The 17,773-nt window shown below is 37.7% G+C and overlaps 1 protein-coding gene across 8 annotated transcripts in view; it reads left to right on the top strand.

The window, feature by feature from the left end:
- The window catches only part of fmnl2a (formin-like 2a), a 61,309-nt gene that overhangs the window by 18,067 nt on the left and 25,469 nt on the right, over positions 1–17,773 (top strand). For all 8 annotated transcript variants that reach the window (XM_032566626.1, XM_032566623.1, XM_032566627.1 and 5 more), the window contains exons 2-5: positions 2,258–2,341; positions 6,099–6,179; positions 11,832–11,908; positions 16,140–16,223. In XM_032566626.1, coding sequence (XP_032422517.1) covers positions 2,258–2,341; positions 6,099–6,179; positions 11,832–11,908; positions 16,140–16,223 — 326 coding nt within the window. The remainder of the gene's footprint in view (positions 1–2,257; positions 2,342–6,098; positions 6,180–11,831; positions 11,909–16,139; positions 16,224–17,773) is intronic.

Below are 17,773 nucleotides of genomic sequence, written 5' to 3'. Positions count from 1 at the left end.
AAAAATCTGGTAGTTAGATCTAGTTATAAAAACACTACCAGACAAAGTATAGACCTACATGCCATCCAATATGACATTTTTTTGTGTATCATTAATTATTTATTACATTTATGTTACTTTCTACTATGGTTTCAAGATGCAAGAAATCATTCAACTCTGTCCAGTTGTACGAGTTCATTTTGTGGGTGTAGAGTTGTTCATGTTAACATGTTAGAAGCGGTTTGAATCTATTAACATACACTTGGACAACCAAAAAGATAGTGGAATGCATAATGGACCAAATGGAATAATTGATTATCTTAGAACTCTCCAAAGCACTTACGTAATTTTTATGTCATGAACATAATGTGGAATACTGTTTAGTCTTTTTATCTTCCCTTCAGCTGTTGCTAAGATGCAATGACAGACTAATCCTTATTTCTCCTTAGCAGCTCTATGCATTTGATTTCCTTTCCAAATGCACCTTTTCAATATGAAAATGGCTGGTAAAGATAAATTACACTGCCACTTCATAAATACAAGGCAGAGAAATAAAACATTACAGCTTCACAAATCTGTAAATCAAATTGGGGCTCAGATTTTTCCTTTAGGGTCCAACTTCATCTTTGTGTTCCCTTTGTTAAACGGGTCTCATCTGAGGGTATTCCTAATCCGTTTTCTCTGTAAAATGATGCAGAACAAGAAATAAACTAAGCAGTATTTATTATCTTTTTCTCTCAGCGATGGAAAAGTTCCTTAAAAATACAGTTTGTGCTAGAGGTGGCTCAAGCAGGAGTTAAATTTCTTTAAGCTTTTCTGATCCACATGAGGGTTGTGTTTGAGGAAGCATGATTCTGTGAAGCTGCAGAGGTGTTCTTGCTGGAAGCAGATCTTAATAACGTTAAGACGTTATGCAACAGTTATTTTTAGTTGTGCTGCTGTTCAGCAAGTACTTACATTGGATTTGTTTAAAAAAGTTCTCTATGTAACACTGGCAAAACATAACTTCTGTATGAAATGCATTCAAAGATTAAGACTTAGTGTTCATCATCATAGTGATTAGTGTAAAATATGATGCTTTTTCTCTCAGGTAATAGGCAGATAATAAGAGGAGAACTACCCCTCCCTTTTGCATCACTATTACATTCATCTCATTAGCCAGAGATGTTCTTTTCTTTTGCTTGATATTTTTCTCCTTGGTATTTAGTTCAAGTCATATAGCTTCTTTAAAAGACAGGAAAATATATTTTTAAATACTACCATTTTAAGAAGTGGAAGGTCTAATGTTTCAGTTCAGTATGGAAAGGGGAACAGTTCTTATTTAGGAATGCTTTGCAAAGTGTTGCTAGCTACAAAAGATATTTAAGAATAGATTAATCTTGTTTAAACTACTTCTATATCAGAACATACTACCTTGCACTGTACTGCGTTTCCCCACCTAAGGAACTGGTCTAGAATTTGAGGAGCAAAACATTATCTCACTCTGCTCTGCAAAGCAATTCTTCTTTGGACAGCTCGGTGCCATGATCCGAGTAGCCTGGCAGGTGTTGTAATAAAAGTTAAGATGTACTGTACATCATTTTGGTTCCGTCAGTTGAGGCAATACATGTGTAGCTTTGCTCCATTTGACTGTTTTAGAAAAAACAATCTGTTATTGTTTGGGTTGGACTAATTCTCATATATACTAACTTTAAGACCAATAAACTATCCTTAAATTGTAGGAATCACAGATGTGATGTCCCATAAACAACAGAAAATTAAACTTTGTGCTGCAGTCTAATTCTACTCAAAACAAGCCAAATTGGCAGAGGACCGAGGGCTTCAGAACAATCAACAAAGTAACATGACGCCAAACAAAGTTTAACAAAATTGAAATTAAAAAGGCCTTTTTCCAATTTCACTGTTGACTTGAGTTGATTTTGGTGTTATTCTCAAACATAGTGTCTGGTCATTGCAGTTTGTAGATGGTGCTTGATTCCTGGTTTCATATCCGGTGTTTTTACTTGTGTTTAGCTGTTTTAGTTGTACTTTTCTAAACTCCTCTATCACAATTCAACACAGTTCCTTTTGCGAATTAGTTTTACAACTCTTTGTTTTTAATGCACTCAGTAAACACCCACATTGCATTCTTGAATTACAGCTTGTGGATGCTGCATTTGATATAAACATACATGTTAAAACATGATTCTGTTTTTAACGTAGGGTAACACTCTTCATTCAGCCTCTATAATTAATAATAGATTGAGGTAATTAACTGTGATCTTTTTCTCTCTTTCAGAACTCAATGAATCTTCCTCCAGACAAGGCTCGACTGCTGCGACAATATGATAATGAAAAGAAATGGGAACTAATCTGCGATCAGGTGAATATCTCTTCTCAATAGGATACAATGTGGCATCTGTATGACTCAAACCGAGTGACATCTTTGTAACAAGGCATATTGACAGCTTGAACATTCTGTTTCAAATCTAGTGATGCATACAGATGCATACATGTCTTGCATTACTCATACCTCTTGAAAGTTATGAAAAGATTGAATATTGTCCCGATGTGTGTCAGGATGACAGTTCCATGCTCTGCTATCCTACCTTCATCCTACAAACCCCTCCTAATGCGCACAGATTGCCTTAACTTTCTTGGTCAAGTGGGTTAAGTGGCACAGCAGGGTGCAGAGCTCAGTTAGCCAGTTAAAAACTCCCAGCCTGTTATTGGAGTCAGTGCTGCATGTAGAAAATAACAGCGTGCACATGTTGAGCAGTGAGCTGTGGTCTGACGGCAGCCACTGCGCCAGAGTTTTTCTGCCTCCTCGAGGAGCCAGGAAAGGGATAGACTAGATCACAACCATGTTGAGAGTTGGTGACCCTGAAGAGAATCGGGCCGCTGACCAGCAAAGATTCCCCCAGCATGGGTGCCAAACTTTTCAGAAATCTTTCAGCCTGAAAGTGAAGCTGGTTATGGGCCTTTTCAGATTGCCAGTGAAGGAGTTTCTAAATAATTACCTCACAAGGATGGATAATGGCTTGTTAAAATTCATCCTTTTAAGTTAGAAGGCCTTCTCTCATTGCTAAGCTGATTTTTGTAGGTCGGCTACTTGATGTTTTGTCCCCCTCGCTTTCACTACCAATCTACTGTATATCTGTAACAGCTTACACAGCTCCGGGAGTAAGATGTATTCTGTGTCCATAGTTACAGTGAATCCTTTAGAGTAACCAAGCAACCGTGACAAAAGGTAGACCCTGTCTATCCACCAATCTCCCTTTAGGCTGAAGTTTTAAGCTGTTACTGCAAGCATGAGGAGTTTTTCTCTTAATAAAAACTGAAAAAATTGCAGCGCAGACAACAGCCAGATCCTGTTACTGTGACCTTCTTCCTGCTAACAAGGCATTTTCCAGACAGTTTCATCCTTCTGCAGTCACACCATGTTCTTGAAAACATCCAAAGATTTTAACTACAATGTGTAAACAGCTGCTTGACTTCTTTTACTTGAACAGACTCTACAGATTCTTTGAAAAAAACGCTGTTTTTAATTTCAACCTGTTGCCCAGACAACCTTACTCATATAGGCTTCTAGGAACCATGTGTGTTGAAGGTTGGTTTGCGTTACTCACATTTTATTTTACGTTTGGACTGCAATCGGCCCACTTTGTATTTTCGCAGAGTTGCTGGGTACCAGAGTGAGTTGTCTTGTTTGTCTGTTGCTGTCCTCTGAGAGAGACACTCTTTCCTGTCTCTGCTCTCATATTGTATTTCCTGTTTTTCTGGAAGAGACTCTCTGGCTCCAATAAATGTAGTGATGCTGATCTCATCTTACTATCTCTGTACAGCAGGTAGTCATGAGAGATGTTCAATTACAAACTCTGTCATGTTTGCATGTAAACCTGTGTAGTCACTTTTTTTTTTGGACATCCGTGAGTCAAATTAAGGATACAGGATTGTCTAAATGGGTGGTACTTTTTGAGTACACTCTGAGTAAATATATGAGGTTGGACTTTTTCAGTTGGTTGTTATTTTTCTTAAATAACTGAAATACCTTTTGTATAGATCTGTGCTGTTTGGTGCAGTTAAAATTTGCATTCCAGTATTTTCCCAAATTTCAAAACTGTAAGTTGAAGGGGGAAAAAATACAGGGGTTCTTCTTTTAGTCAGCTACCCATGCAAGTCCTAGTAACAGGAGGAGGGAGACATTGCTGTATTACTCATTGCTCCGTACAACCAGGAAAAACTGACTTCCTCTGGTTACTCATTAAAATACTTTATACCGCAGGACCAGTTTGAATGTTGTGGTTTTGAAGCTGTACCCGTCTTAAAACTTGTTGTGCCTTGACAACGGTAAATGGCTCATGTGTGGAGTATAGCCTATGTTTCTACATTGGACTGGCAAATTTTTTGGCCACACTGCTTTACTATGTAGGATATTAGGCACAACTTTGTAGAAATAATTTTGTGACGTTTTAATTGCTAAAAGATTCACCACAAAACCACAGTGAAAAAAGTAAAGAAAAAAAATGGTGGAAACATTGACATTTGGATATAATATGACATCATCACCACAATGCCAAATTATTTCCTCCAAATGTAACATATTTGCTCACCCAACCAAACCGGCCCTTCTTTGGGTTGGTGAGTGTGTGGACTGGATGCACAGTCATCCTTGAGCTGATTAGCACATGTGTGACTTCCTAACGTACTTAGTTTCTTAAAGGGCACATGTTTCATATGAGGAGCACATTTAGAAAATCTAAGTAGTCAAAACACTCTTTGGCATCTTCATCTGAGATGTATTCAAGTGTATAAAAGGACAAATGAAATGACTAACTCTGAATTTTTTCCAATGTGAGGGAATAAGTCTCATTTTAGCAAACAAACTGAAAGGGCACAATGCAGGAGATGTACAAAAGAAAAAAATAAAATAGAAATATATAGAATATTGCAGACACAATCAATCTTATTCCCTCTCCATGTATCACCATCTGTTTGTACATCTGTGTCTCATAACACAACAACCTCAGAACAATATTTAAACAGGATTAAAATGTCTTTGTTTTGGAATAAGCCGCAGTCTGTCTCTTTGACTGCGCTGCTTCCTCGCTTTTCTCTGGCTTGCACAGCACAAGCAGAGGGGCCAAAATTGTGTTTGCAAACACTAACCAGAACTAATTGCTCAGTCTGCCTCGAGGAATACGTCTTTCTTCTTCTTTTTTTTAATTATTTTTAAATTTCTTAAAACAATTTAGCCATACTTGTTGAAGTTTCACCATTGATAAACTGCTGTGCTGCTGCTCTCAGTCTGAAACAAATACAATTTCCCGCTCAACACACTGATCCAAATCCTAGACTAATCTCCTGTTTTTATATTTAGAGCACAATGGTGCGAGCTTAAAACCTGGTGGTTGGTTCAACTTAGGTTATTGTATATCTACAGTGAAATAGTTTTTCACAGCAAAGCCTCATGATCTCCTGGGATTTGTTTTTGTAATTGTTTTTGTTGAATCCATGAGGTATTAAAAAACCTCCTTCCTTTAAAGGGATAGTTAAGTATTTTTAAGGTTAAGTTAATAGGCTAAAGGCAAATAATATATTACCTGCAATAAAGAACACTTTTGGTGTCATTGGTAGAAATCCACATTAGTTGTGTACATCTCTGTGTACTTTTATACTGTGATTTTCCCACTAAGAAACAAATAAGTTGATTCTAATCCTAAACCATTCATTTAACACAAAAATGTAAAGAAGTGTTAAAACTAGGTAAAAATCTTGACAGAAAATAGCATCTTTCTGTGACTGATTTTATTTCATACAATATGAAACGAGTCATATGAGGGTTTGTCATGTCTGCAGCCACTTATGAATGGAGGAACTGTTTTATTTTCCTTCTTGAAGTGGAAGATAATCTAAAGTTCCCATCTATGGATCATTGCTCAATGTGAGTTAAAGTTTCCTTTGTGCTGAGGATAAAAAAGGATGTGAGTGTATTTTTGTTTCACTTTGTGTGTGACCATCCAAATCACTGAACCCACAAAAAATTTAAATGTGTGTTTCTGGAGTCTTTTTTTCTTTATTTCTGCCTCATCTTTTCCCTTCCTTCTCTCTAATCTCATGTTCTTTTCTCCCTTTGACAGGAGCGATTTCAAGTGAAGAACCCACCTCACACATATCTCCAGAAGCTAAGGAGCTATCTAGACCCTGCAGTGACACGAAAGGTGAGTGTTCAGCCTAACATGCTTTCCTGTTCTGGTGACCTGGCAGCTTTCAACCCCCTCCCAGCCCAAGTCTCCTGACCTTCTTACTATTGTTCAGGATATCCCCACAGCTGAGGAAAGATTGCATTGAAGAGTTCCCTGGGAGACAGCTCGGGAACTCAAGTTGCAAAACACTGCAGATTAGTGAGAAAGCAGACAGTTGTTTATCGGGAACGCCCTGGTTGGAGAAACCCCTGGCCAGAGTTTAATAGTCCTGCTCTGTGGTAAAGAATGAGCAGGGGAAAGACAGACATATTCCTGCATTGACAATTCCTTACAGCTTCGCAGGCTCCTGAAAGAAATAATCAGGAGTTCCTTATCTATATGATAAAAATGCCTTTATGTTGCTTTAGCAGCCTGCGTTTGGATGTGTTGCTTGGCTGCATGAGAGGGAGAAAGTTGGAGGCTAGGGAGGAGCTTCATGTGGACAAGTATCAGCCAAACTTCTCTTGTTTGCCAAAATGAAGTCTTTTTGGCTTTGGTTGTGCACGCTGTAGCGAGAAACGCCAGGGGACCTGCCTCTGTGATAATCAAATTAGGCAACAAACTTGGACAAAACAAGAACAAATTACTGAATAATTCCATATGAAGCTGCTGTGGCTAAAAGTTTTACCCACAATGACAGGACTAGAGCGGCATGACAGAACCAAAGCAAGCTAAAACTGTGATTATGGTTGTAAAAACAGTGAAACGGCTGAGTTTTTATGAGGCTGTTTTGAAAACTTCTCTTACGTGGGAAATTTTGGAGTCTTCACAAAAAAAATTACAAACAGGAAAAAAACATTACGACAACAAATAATTGATAACATGTGCAAGAAAATGTAAGTTTCCTTTTCAATAATCATGTTGATCTAAGATAGTCTCGTAATTTTTTAATGCAGATGAGTTCAGGCCTACAGTGCTGCAGTTGGCATATCTATTGCCTGAGGAGTCATGTATTTAGAGAATCTGATAAAGAAAAGAATTGACAGCAGAGTGTTTCAGGGATGATAGACCTATCAGTGTCTAGGTTAAATCATTGTATCTTCTGCAACAATGGGTTTAGTGTGAGAAGATTTAGACTAGAGATGCACTGAATGGAGTGAGGGGCAAATTTCCGAGCTCCTATTTTGTGAATTGTTGGCGTGTCAAAACCAATTTTAATTTAATTTGATTTCTTAAAAGAAAAGCAAACAGTACTAGTGAATTTAATGGTGAACAATGTTGAAACAATGTTTACTGTAATTTTAGAACAGAGATGGAAGGATTACAGAGTATTGATGTGTTAAATTGTCTTTGGCATCTAATGGTAATAAGTTTGGTTAGCATTACAAAAACAACAGTAAGTCATAAGATTTTCAAATCACAATATTTCTGAATCCAGCCTATTCTTTGTCCGACAGAAGTTGAAAGCTCAAAAGAATGAAATGGAACATAAATGGCGTACCGTGTTCTGTCTTCCTAATGCCTATATTGTTTCTTTTTTTATGTTTCTGGACATCTCTTAGGTCTGAGCTCACTGAAACTAAAAATAGAAAACTGAGTCTTCATCCCACAGTTATAACTTCCATAATGAAGGGTGTTGCTGTTACAATGTGAACCATGTAAAACTAATAACCTGCCAGACGCTTTCCTCAAAGTAAGTTACATACTAAAGAAAAGTTAATTTTTTATTTAAGCAGTTAAAAATGTAAAATTCATATTATATGGATTCATCATACACTGAATTCTGTTTGATATTAATTTTGATAATGACTTACAGCTAATAAAGACCAAAAATTGGATTTTCAGTAAATTTGACCAATTAAAAACAACTTTTAAAACATTAATTATTTCTTAAGACCCACACGGTCATTATGAAGACTGACAGGTATTCAGCAACAGCATTTCCACCCTCCACAATAGGGTTATGCTATAAAAGAATGATGTTAAAAAGCTGATTTATTACAAATTTCTATTCTCAACCATAGTAACAGGAAGTTGGAGAGGAAGGCAGGAAGAGAAGCTCATTCAAGAGTTTAGGGAAGAAAGATTCTGACATCCAGCTGGAGTCGGTGCCTCAAGAGCCACCAAACACAGATGTATCCATGGCCTGGGACTTCAGCTGTTGGATTCTTGAGTTGGGCTTAGGAAATATACGTTTTAGCTGTTGCTCAGTATACCCGTCCCACTCTTTAGATGGTCAGTCTTCTTATCAGAAGTAATTTTTGAATCTATATTTGGAAATCAAGGTCCTAAAATCTGACAAAAGAGACAAGCTGAAGGTCACCATTAAGTCAACCCGGGCTTCCTCAAAGCTTCCTCCATACCACGACTCACTGATCCAGTAATTTATGCAAAAGGAGCCCCAAAAATATTTTGAGTGCAGATACAGTACGGTAAATGGTCATACTGTACCTTTCAGTAGAACATTTCTATTTGGGTCTAATTACAGTACATGTTTTGAGTAGGTTTAACTGTATACTAAGCAAGAGTTGGAATAGGTACATAATCTGTTTATCCTTGAAGTATTTTCCAGCATTTTAAATGTTTCCTTGTCAGAGGCAGTGACCATGTTGAAACCTTTCTAAGTATAAATATTCAGCATTGCCATTGAAGATCAATCATATGAGCTGATCTACTGTCCCTCCATTTTTTCTATTTAATCAGCTTTAATAAAATATGTCCCAGGAAGATGTCACTTCAGTTCTCTCCCACCTTGTTTTTAGCTCTGGTGGCCTCACGTTTGTTGTGTAAAATTAGCCCGACATGAAACTGGTGCTTTTTCTTTGCCTCGATTGAAAGCTTGAAGTGGACAGACGCACAGGAACAAGATGAAAGACTGAAGCGAGTGCAGCAACAGGGAAGGAGAGGTGCTGAATTAAAGAGAGTTTATTGAGGGAAGGGGCTAAGAGATGGACGGATGACAGCAGAGACAAAAAACTAAGCACAAGAGGGCACGGAGGAAGAGAGAGTTATGGGCTTCTTTCTACATTCCTGCTCCATCCCCCTTTTCTTCCAACTCAAACAATTGCCACTTTGTGCCACTGTGAGAGAGCTGGAGGTCATTGCCTCTGCTTTCCATAGGCAGGCTCCCGTGCATTCCTCCGAGCAGCTCCCAGCCAATCGGCAGCTAAGGAGGAAGAGCCTCAGTCTAGCTAGTCCCCAAGAATGCATCAGTCGTTGATTTGCTTCCAGAACGACCCCTCCTGTGCTAACACCTCCCCAAACCTCAGTTTTTCACTCTCCCCTCCTTTACATTCTCCCTGCTGTCTCCTCTTCATCTCTCCCCCCTCCTTTCCTCTCAGCCTCTCTCTCCCACTGTCTCTTCCTGCTCTCTCTGTGATGCAGCTGGTAGCACTTAAAGTTGTGGGGGTTGGTGGGGGGCTGAGAGAGCCTGCGCAGTACCCCGAAATGTGTTCTTTGCTTTCCATATCCTATTTTTTTTAAGTACTCCTCCCCAATAAAAAAAAAAAAAAAAAAAGATTCTCTGTTTCTCATCTCCTCAAACGTACACCGCCCTGGACCAGAGACGTCCACTGGAGAGGATCAGCTGTGGGAACAGCTCTCTTCTCTGTGGATGTTAATAATAGGCTGACACAAGCCTGAGCTCTGCTTCCTCCCAGATATAAACGCATCATGGAAAGAGACTGGGAGGGTTTGTCTCGTCTCTTCTTTTCTGTCCACACTTTTATAGCACCGCTTCAACCTTCTCCAGGTTTTACAGAGTGTTTTACAATGTGTTGATCCTTTACCCATTCACACAAGTGTTCTTTTCTTGTCTAAGTCTCCAGTCTAATCTGAAATTAATACAAGGCAGGAGTGGAAGATTGGACCACTGATGATTTTAGGACAGCTGTTACCCAGGGCTCCTGATTATTCTGGAAAAATCAGGGAACTCTTAAATTTGGTAGAAGTATTTTCTAGTTCAAAGTAAGAGGAGTAGAAATTCATCCATCAACCGATGGATTCATTACTCCTCAGTTGATCCAAATCACCTCTTGTCTGTGTATTTTTTAGTGCATATATCTTAGTACACTTGAAATAAGACAAAAGTGACTTAAAAGTAACTTTTCAGCAACAGATGGGAGCTCGTTTTAATTTTAAAAAAATCATTTATATTGTTGAAAAAGTACTTGTTCCACTGGAATATTATTTCACTTATAATAAGACATTTTCCCATGTTATAAGTGAAATAATCTGCCATTTTTCAACAACATTAAGGAATTTTTTACTTAAACCAAGCTACCGTATCTTGCTGAAAAGTTATTTGTAAGTTAGTTTTGTCTTCAAGTGTACAAAGATATTTGAACAGGAAACTAGATTTTTTTTAAAAACCTAAGATTTTGTGCTTTTACAGCTTATCTTACCCTATGCTGAATTTAATGTATAATTAAACCCTAATCCATAATATTTTACAGTTTTCCTGTTTCTCCTGTCAGATTGTCTAAAATGTAAGTGACAAACGTATAAAAACATGGCTTTCTGTAAAAATAACAGCTCATGATGTAACATTTTCTTTATCAAAGTTCAGTTCGGTTTTCTTCTGTATTATGAAGAGGTTTCAATCCGTCTTATGTGGGGATTTTTCCCTCCTCATTACGTTACAGCCCATTTGATTGCCTCGGGTCATTTGCTCAGCTTGTTTTGTTCTTGTGGTTGTGTAACAGACTAAACGGCCTCTTGTCCACAGTTTTGCAGATAACTATTGAGTCAGAATGGGGGAGAAAAAGGACATAGGAATCCTCCACTCATATTCATTTTTCTTTTTTTTTGTCTCGATCAGGAGCTGGGTCTCACCTTTGCTTGGTCTTCAGGTTTTTAGAGCAGCTGTAGCCTGAGTAGCAAACCTGAGAATCTCTGTTCGTTTACGTAGCTGTTGAGTGTTGAATCTATTTAAAGACGGAACCTACTGCCCTTAAATAACAAGATTGGGCTTATTGTAGTTGAACTAGCACTATTTAATATACTTACAGTAGCAAGGTGTGTTTTTACACTTGATTATTAGGAAAAAAAATGACCACAGTGAAACATGGTGATGGCAGCATTATACTTTGGGATCAATTTTCTTTGATCCCAAAGCATAATTTTTCTCCAGAGTTTGTCCCATGAGAGCATCAATACATATCAATAAATTTGAAAATCTGATTCAAACTGAATGTAAAGGTGCCTTGACAAATTTAGTATTTTAAATTGTACACGATATACTGTACATCACGTTATAAGTGGACAAAGTGTTGAAATGGTTTATCATGGTGTCAGAAAAACGTCTTTTACAGGGTTGACTTTAGTTGAGAGTTTGACTGTATGAGCTATAAAATTGAGGTAAAAAGAAGGAAAACAAGAAAACTGTAGCTTTTTTCCAGTGACTCAGCTCTTCATCTTTAATAGCCTAGTTAATAGCTACTTTTCTGTTGAGGAACGACTCGGCCCCCATTTTTATCCTTGGATTTTATAATCAGTACGTGCTGACCTCCCTCCTCACTCTCACTTCAGTAGATCTGTATTTGTGTTTGTCTGACCTTTCTTTTTAGAAAAGAATGCTCCCTTCGGCCAAAAAAAATATCCCTGATCTATGTTCCTACCACATGTTGATTTATTAGGGTACGATGAAATCTAACCTCCCCCCCCCCCAATTTTATTTTCCTTCCTCAGAAATTCAGACGGCGGGTACAAGAATCCACCCAAGTCCTGAGAGAACTGGAAATTTCGTTGCGGACCAATCATATAGGGTGAGTCACTGACTGTGCTGAAGTTTGTGTAGTAAATGCGTCTTGTGTCTGATTATGTTCGATTTAAGGGGGGAAAAGTCTGGCATTCCAGACACTAGGAGATGCAGATCCCCCCTCCTTTGTATCATTCCTGTCTGTACTGTGACCTAATATTACACCGAAAGCCATGTGGCGGCGAAGAAAAGATGAATCGGAGGATTGTTTCGGAGCAGCTGACACATGAGCAGCCTCTGGAGGGAAAACACATTTTTTCTTTGCTGGAGTTTGGCCGCGCCACTGTAGCATTTCAGTGCATGATTCCAATGATGAGATATTAATGTGGATATTGCTACATAGATGATGATGATTTCACAATAGATGAAACACTAGTGCATTCATGTGCTATGTTAGGTATTCTGAGATAACAAGTCTAAACCCGTGGCAGCAGATACAGATTTAGAGCTGTACAGTCAGACTGGAGCAGAGATCAATATCTCACAGAGAGTCTCAGTGTTTTTTCATGCTTTAGATCACACATCTGCGTCTCCATGGGCTGTGATGAGTGTGTTACTAATGATGCCTAATGCATGATGGGATATGTTGGATCCAAATTCCAATTATAGTTGTAAAGAAATGCTGCTTTACAGACACAAGGGATGTCTACATCTGTGTTTTTTAATAGTGTTTGTCCTAAAAAAAAGTCTGGAACTTGATGCAAAGTTTTTCCAGGCATAGGTAAGTATGAAAAAATAAAACAAGAATGTTGAAAAATATGTAAATTTCAGAATTTTTTCCTTTCTTGTATCCTTTGTTTCCTCTTTTTATTCCTTTCATTTGTTTTTTTTCTTTCATTTGTTTCTTGTTCAGGTCTCATTTTATACTTTGAAATGAAAGACTATTGAGTCTGAAAAGTTCAGCCTGGAAAAGTCTGAATTTTTTTACATTATAAAATTGCAGGAATCCTGTAATCTGTGTGAAAATGGGGAATGTATGTCCTTAGCAACCACAGTTATGAGCATTACCAAGACAAACACTACCAGAGCAGAAAGTAAACCTTTAAATGCAGCTTATAGCAGAGCTCTTAAATCTTATCTCAGATTAAAATTTTTTCTCACTACAATCATATCTCTCACAATGTAGTAGTCATTTTACTCAGGAAGAAACATGACTTTGTGTTAGTCATTTATAAACAAAAGACATGTGATTGACTCTGAAGATTACATTTCTAGAAAAAAGAAATGACACACTCTTCTAATTTTAAGATTTTACACATAAGAGGCACTTCTAATTTTTAAATCTAACCTCAAACACAAAAACACAAAACAGATGCTATGCTGTCAGTACTCATTACTCAGTGGTAGTCGTTATTGTGTCTTGTCTCTATGCTGTAACTGCGAAGTAATTTCCCTGCTGGGATGAATAAAGTACTTCTATTCTATTAAGCAAAAATGAAGTCAAAATCATAAAAATCTCAGTGTGGAAAACCAAAATAAACCCTTACTGCTTTCATTAGATCAAAAAGCCTATAATTAACTGATTATCAGGATTATAAGTGTAATCACTTCTATGAAAGCTGGAGTTTTTGCAGCTTCTTGTTCTGAACCCTACTGGTCAACACAATGTCAGGACAGAAAGACATCAGCAATTACGTTGAACAAGCCACTGTTTGTTCTCATCGATCAGTGAAAGGCTACAAATTCACTTTCAAATTCTTCAAACTTCATCATTAGTAATTGAAAAAGAATTTTCACAAGTGAGAAACATTGAGACTGTTGGTGGCCTTCCCAACAGTGAACATCCCAGCGAAAGCAAGACTGTGTAATTCTCGGATATTACAAAACCCCTAAGAGTCGTATTTTACCCAATGTATGCTTCAGTTTGGTCATCAGGTTTTAAATTCTTGACAGTAAAATTTGAAAAAGATCTTATAAGTTTGGTTTCTTTGAATGAGACAGGAGAAGTAAGTCTCTAGAAGTCTTGTAGAGTTGTCTCTGAATAAACCACAAGACAGGGACTGAGATATGCTTTGGGCAGATGAGACCAAAAAGAGATGTTTGGTCATGATGCACAGCACCATGTGTTTGGCAGTGACCAAAAGCATATTGAGCTCAGTGGTGGAGGATTCATAATTTACACTCGCTTCACAGCCACATGACCTGTGCAACTTGTACTCACAGTCGACATTGATCTTTTCTGAATTCCAGTGTTTAAGTATCAAATTAGAGGCTATTTGTTGATTCCAAACACAGCAGCAAATCTTTAACAAAATGTCCTGGAAAACATGTTACAATGGCCCTTTAATCAGTCAACCTGATTGAAATGCTGAGAAAGTGACTTTAGAAAGCATTGGAGAAACTATAATGTGAGCAGATCTTTTGCATTGAGGTTGGAACTAGGCGGGTTTGTTAGATTTTAGTTACCGTACTCTTAGCTGTAGATGTCATTGAATCCTGCTGGTGAATCACTGGGTTTACTGATGATTTTCCCATTTTGTCTTCATGTTTGCTTAATAAATATTGCAAGTCTGGAATCTGTTCTTTGTTTTTGGAGACTTGTAATTAGGCTTAAGTAAATGTATACCCTGGTAAAGACCAGATGAGCATTTTAAGTAGGTGGTAGCAGCAGATCTTGAATGATGCAGCCAAGAGAGCATTTGGTGGCCAAAGACTATTGAAACAGCAAAAACACTCGTCAGTCTAAACTGTCTCCTAAACCCTCTGTTTTTCTCTTTTCCTCCATCCCACACACATATATATTCTTCAATTTGTCAGTTTCACCCACACTCTGAGATTATCTCATGTGTCTGACAGCAGCGGCTCTTGCACTCCTACAGACTGTTTACACACCGATTCTGCTCTTTAAACCAAAACACAACTCCAGCCGCAGACGATGCCCCTTGTTGCAAAGCAGCTGAACCAGTGTTTAGAAGGATGAACTCTTTTTAAAGATGTTGTGTTGAAAAACAAGATTACATGAAGTCAGTCTCTGTTGGACAAATGAGGAGCTAACCACGGAGGCGGGGGAGGGACATGGAGAGGTCAGGAGCTGCTGATTGAAACGGAGCAACAATGTCACCCACTGACACAGTGAATAATTGCTGCTTCTTTTCAGAGGTGAAACGGAAAGTTTGATCAATCATGCTGCGCATAATGGGCGGATTGTCCCCGAGCGTGCTCTGCTGACGCTGACTCTGGCTCCAGGCCTGCTTGCCTGTGCTCAACATGTTGCACTGTGGTCACCAACATGTGGAGAATGGGAGGGTTGTCAGCATCTTGTGGTAATGACCACCATATGGGCAACGAAGCCACTCCGTCAGTCTGTTTTAAAACGATGGCCCTGCCTAGCACCGGTTTACCAGACTCTCATACTAGATTGTCCAGCTCCATGCAGTCACACCACATGGGGGCCAATCAAGACGCAGCTACATAATCATAATCATAATCTCAGTGCATAATTTTTAAGCGAAAGAAAATGATACACAGTTGTAAAAAATAAATAAATGAAAAATTTAAAACTTAAAATCTGAAAAGTGTGGCATATATTTGTAATCAGCGCCCCTAAGTCAATGCTTTATAGAACCACCGTTGATGCAGTTACAACTGCAAGTCTTTTGGGCTTGAAGAGAGGCTAGCTCAGTTATGATGCACACTTTGTGAATGTCTCTGTTTGAGTAAATCCTTGCATGTGGAATTCATCTACTGCTCTGGAAGATAGGGTACTTATTTTCAATTGTTTATTTTAAAAAATGTAATGAATTCTAGGCAGCATAATAGGTAACATCAAATTTGAAAAAGCTAAAATGACTCCTTTTGGGTCATATAGTAAGAAAAAAGGAACAACCCTTCTTCAGAAACCAAATCAGTGATTTGGTTTATGAAAGTTTTTCTTCATTAAATACATTAAAAGAAAGAACTTACATTTTCATTCTTGGAACTCCACTATACAATTTGATCAACTTTTTTAATGTGTTTATTTTCTTTCATGCATTAAAGATCTTAAGATCAGAAAACCAGAACCAGGCCTGATTAGAAAGTCTCCAGAATAGAAGAAACTCAAAAGTGTTCTACAAGAAAACAACACAGCAGCTTTTAATTCCTAGCAGTGTTATTTTGTTACACTTTCCTGTAATTGTACAAAAATATCTGTCTTACACTTTTATTTCTGTAAATGTCCATTAAAATTTAATTGATGGTCACAACAATTTATTGGCAAATTTATTTTGCAATAAACTTCTATATTTGTTTGTTTTCAGGTGGGTGAGGGAGTTCTTAAATGAAGAGAACAAAGGCCTAGATGTGCTGGTGGAGTACCTTTCATTCGCGCAGTACGCCGTCACGTAAGTCCCTACATGCATCCTCTGTGGGCAACAGTGTTTCAGAGGAACCAGCACAACGCTGCTATTCTACAGACGCTGATGCCTCTCCACTCAGCGCCAGCTCCACCGTCTCTGCAGTCAGAAACACTGAGTCACTCGCTGACCGTCGCTAACAGATTGTGTATTATAGCAGCCGTATGCTGCTATTCACGAACTGACTGGGTGATTATTAGTCACTCCTCGAGTCCCTCTTCAAGCCCTGGTGGCCTTTTTTGTTTAATTTTAAATTCATCGCTTGACTTCAGTATGTGTGATTATGGTTTGTCCACATTATAGAGGTTGGCTGTAATATTACATTTATACAGTGCTGGAGCAGCACATAAGTTTGGTGGGATAAAATTATCCACTACCAACTTCAACAAAACATTTCATTTGTTTAGCTTCACATGTTTAAACGCACAAAACCACAGTGGTGTCACCGCTGGGTCATTAGACTTTGACATGTCATGGCTTATATGATAACTTGATAAAATGTTTATGTTTTGGTTATTGGACTTTCTAATCAGAAGCCAGTGATTAAAAACAAAAAAACATTTTAACTTTTTTTTGGTCAAAACAAGTTGGCAGAAATTTAATTTAGATGTTCCTTTAACGTTTGAAATAATACAATTATAAAACTACTAGCAATCCCACCTGGTAAACCACCATTTTTAAAAATTATATCAGCGTTTTCAACATTAAGCTCACAATGCATGAACAATTCAAACATTAAAAAAAAACCTTTACCCTCGTCAAAATATATTATCATTTTAAACTTGACTATGTTGTCATTCATTTATATTTGGATGTATTTATAGAAGTGGCAAAAATGCTGGATTCCAAGTTTTTGGTTAATACAGTTAAAAAGGTCAAACATCTCACCTTTTTAAAAAAGTTTAACAGTCTCATAAGGTTTATGTTGTCGTAGCAGTGAGGAAAAAAAGATTTTAATGGAAGTCAGTGGGGAAATTTTGCACTCAAAGTTTAAACTGGATTTTTTGGCAGTACATATTACATAATGCAATCAAATCAGTTTTGTTGCTTATCTCTGATTTTTCAAACATCCTGTCAAGAATTACAAACTCACAATGAAAGTGTCATAATCTTCAAGGTAACTGATTGCTTAGCCGTTTTAATCAGGCCTAAAGTATAAAAAAAGAAAAGAAAAAAGAAATCTGAAAAAATGCTGATGTACAATAATGTTTTTTTTTTTGGCGTGCGTCAATTTTGGCCACAAAAGTATTGGAAGATGACAAAAGGCATCATAGGCGTAAGAATAAGTTTTCCTTCAAAAGTTCTTGCCACAAGCTTTTGCACTATCAAAATGATCTGATACTAAAAAGAAAAATAAAAAAGAACAAATATGCCAAAGGGGAAAATGTGAAAGGTAAAAGAAGATAAAATGAAAGCCATTAAACTAGGCGCACTACAGAAAAGACTCTGACGCTGCTAATTTTATGCTTGAGTTATCACCGTTCAGAGTGTACAGCTCTAAAAACAACAGACAACCAAAACATTTGCATAGTAAAACG

The sequence above is a fragment of the Xiphophorus hellerii genome, chromosome 7, assembly GCF_003331165.1.
Source record: "Xiphophorus hellerii strain 12219 chromosome 7, Xiphophorus_hellerii-4.1, whole genome shotgun sequence".
Taxonomy (NCBI): Eukaryota; Metazoa; Chordata; class Actinopteri; order Cyprinodontiformes; family Poeciliidae; genus Xiphophorus; species Xiphophorus hellerii.
This window is presented reverse-complemented; position numbering and strand designations above follow the sequence as displayed.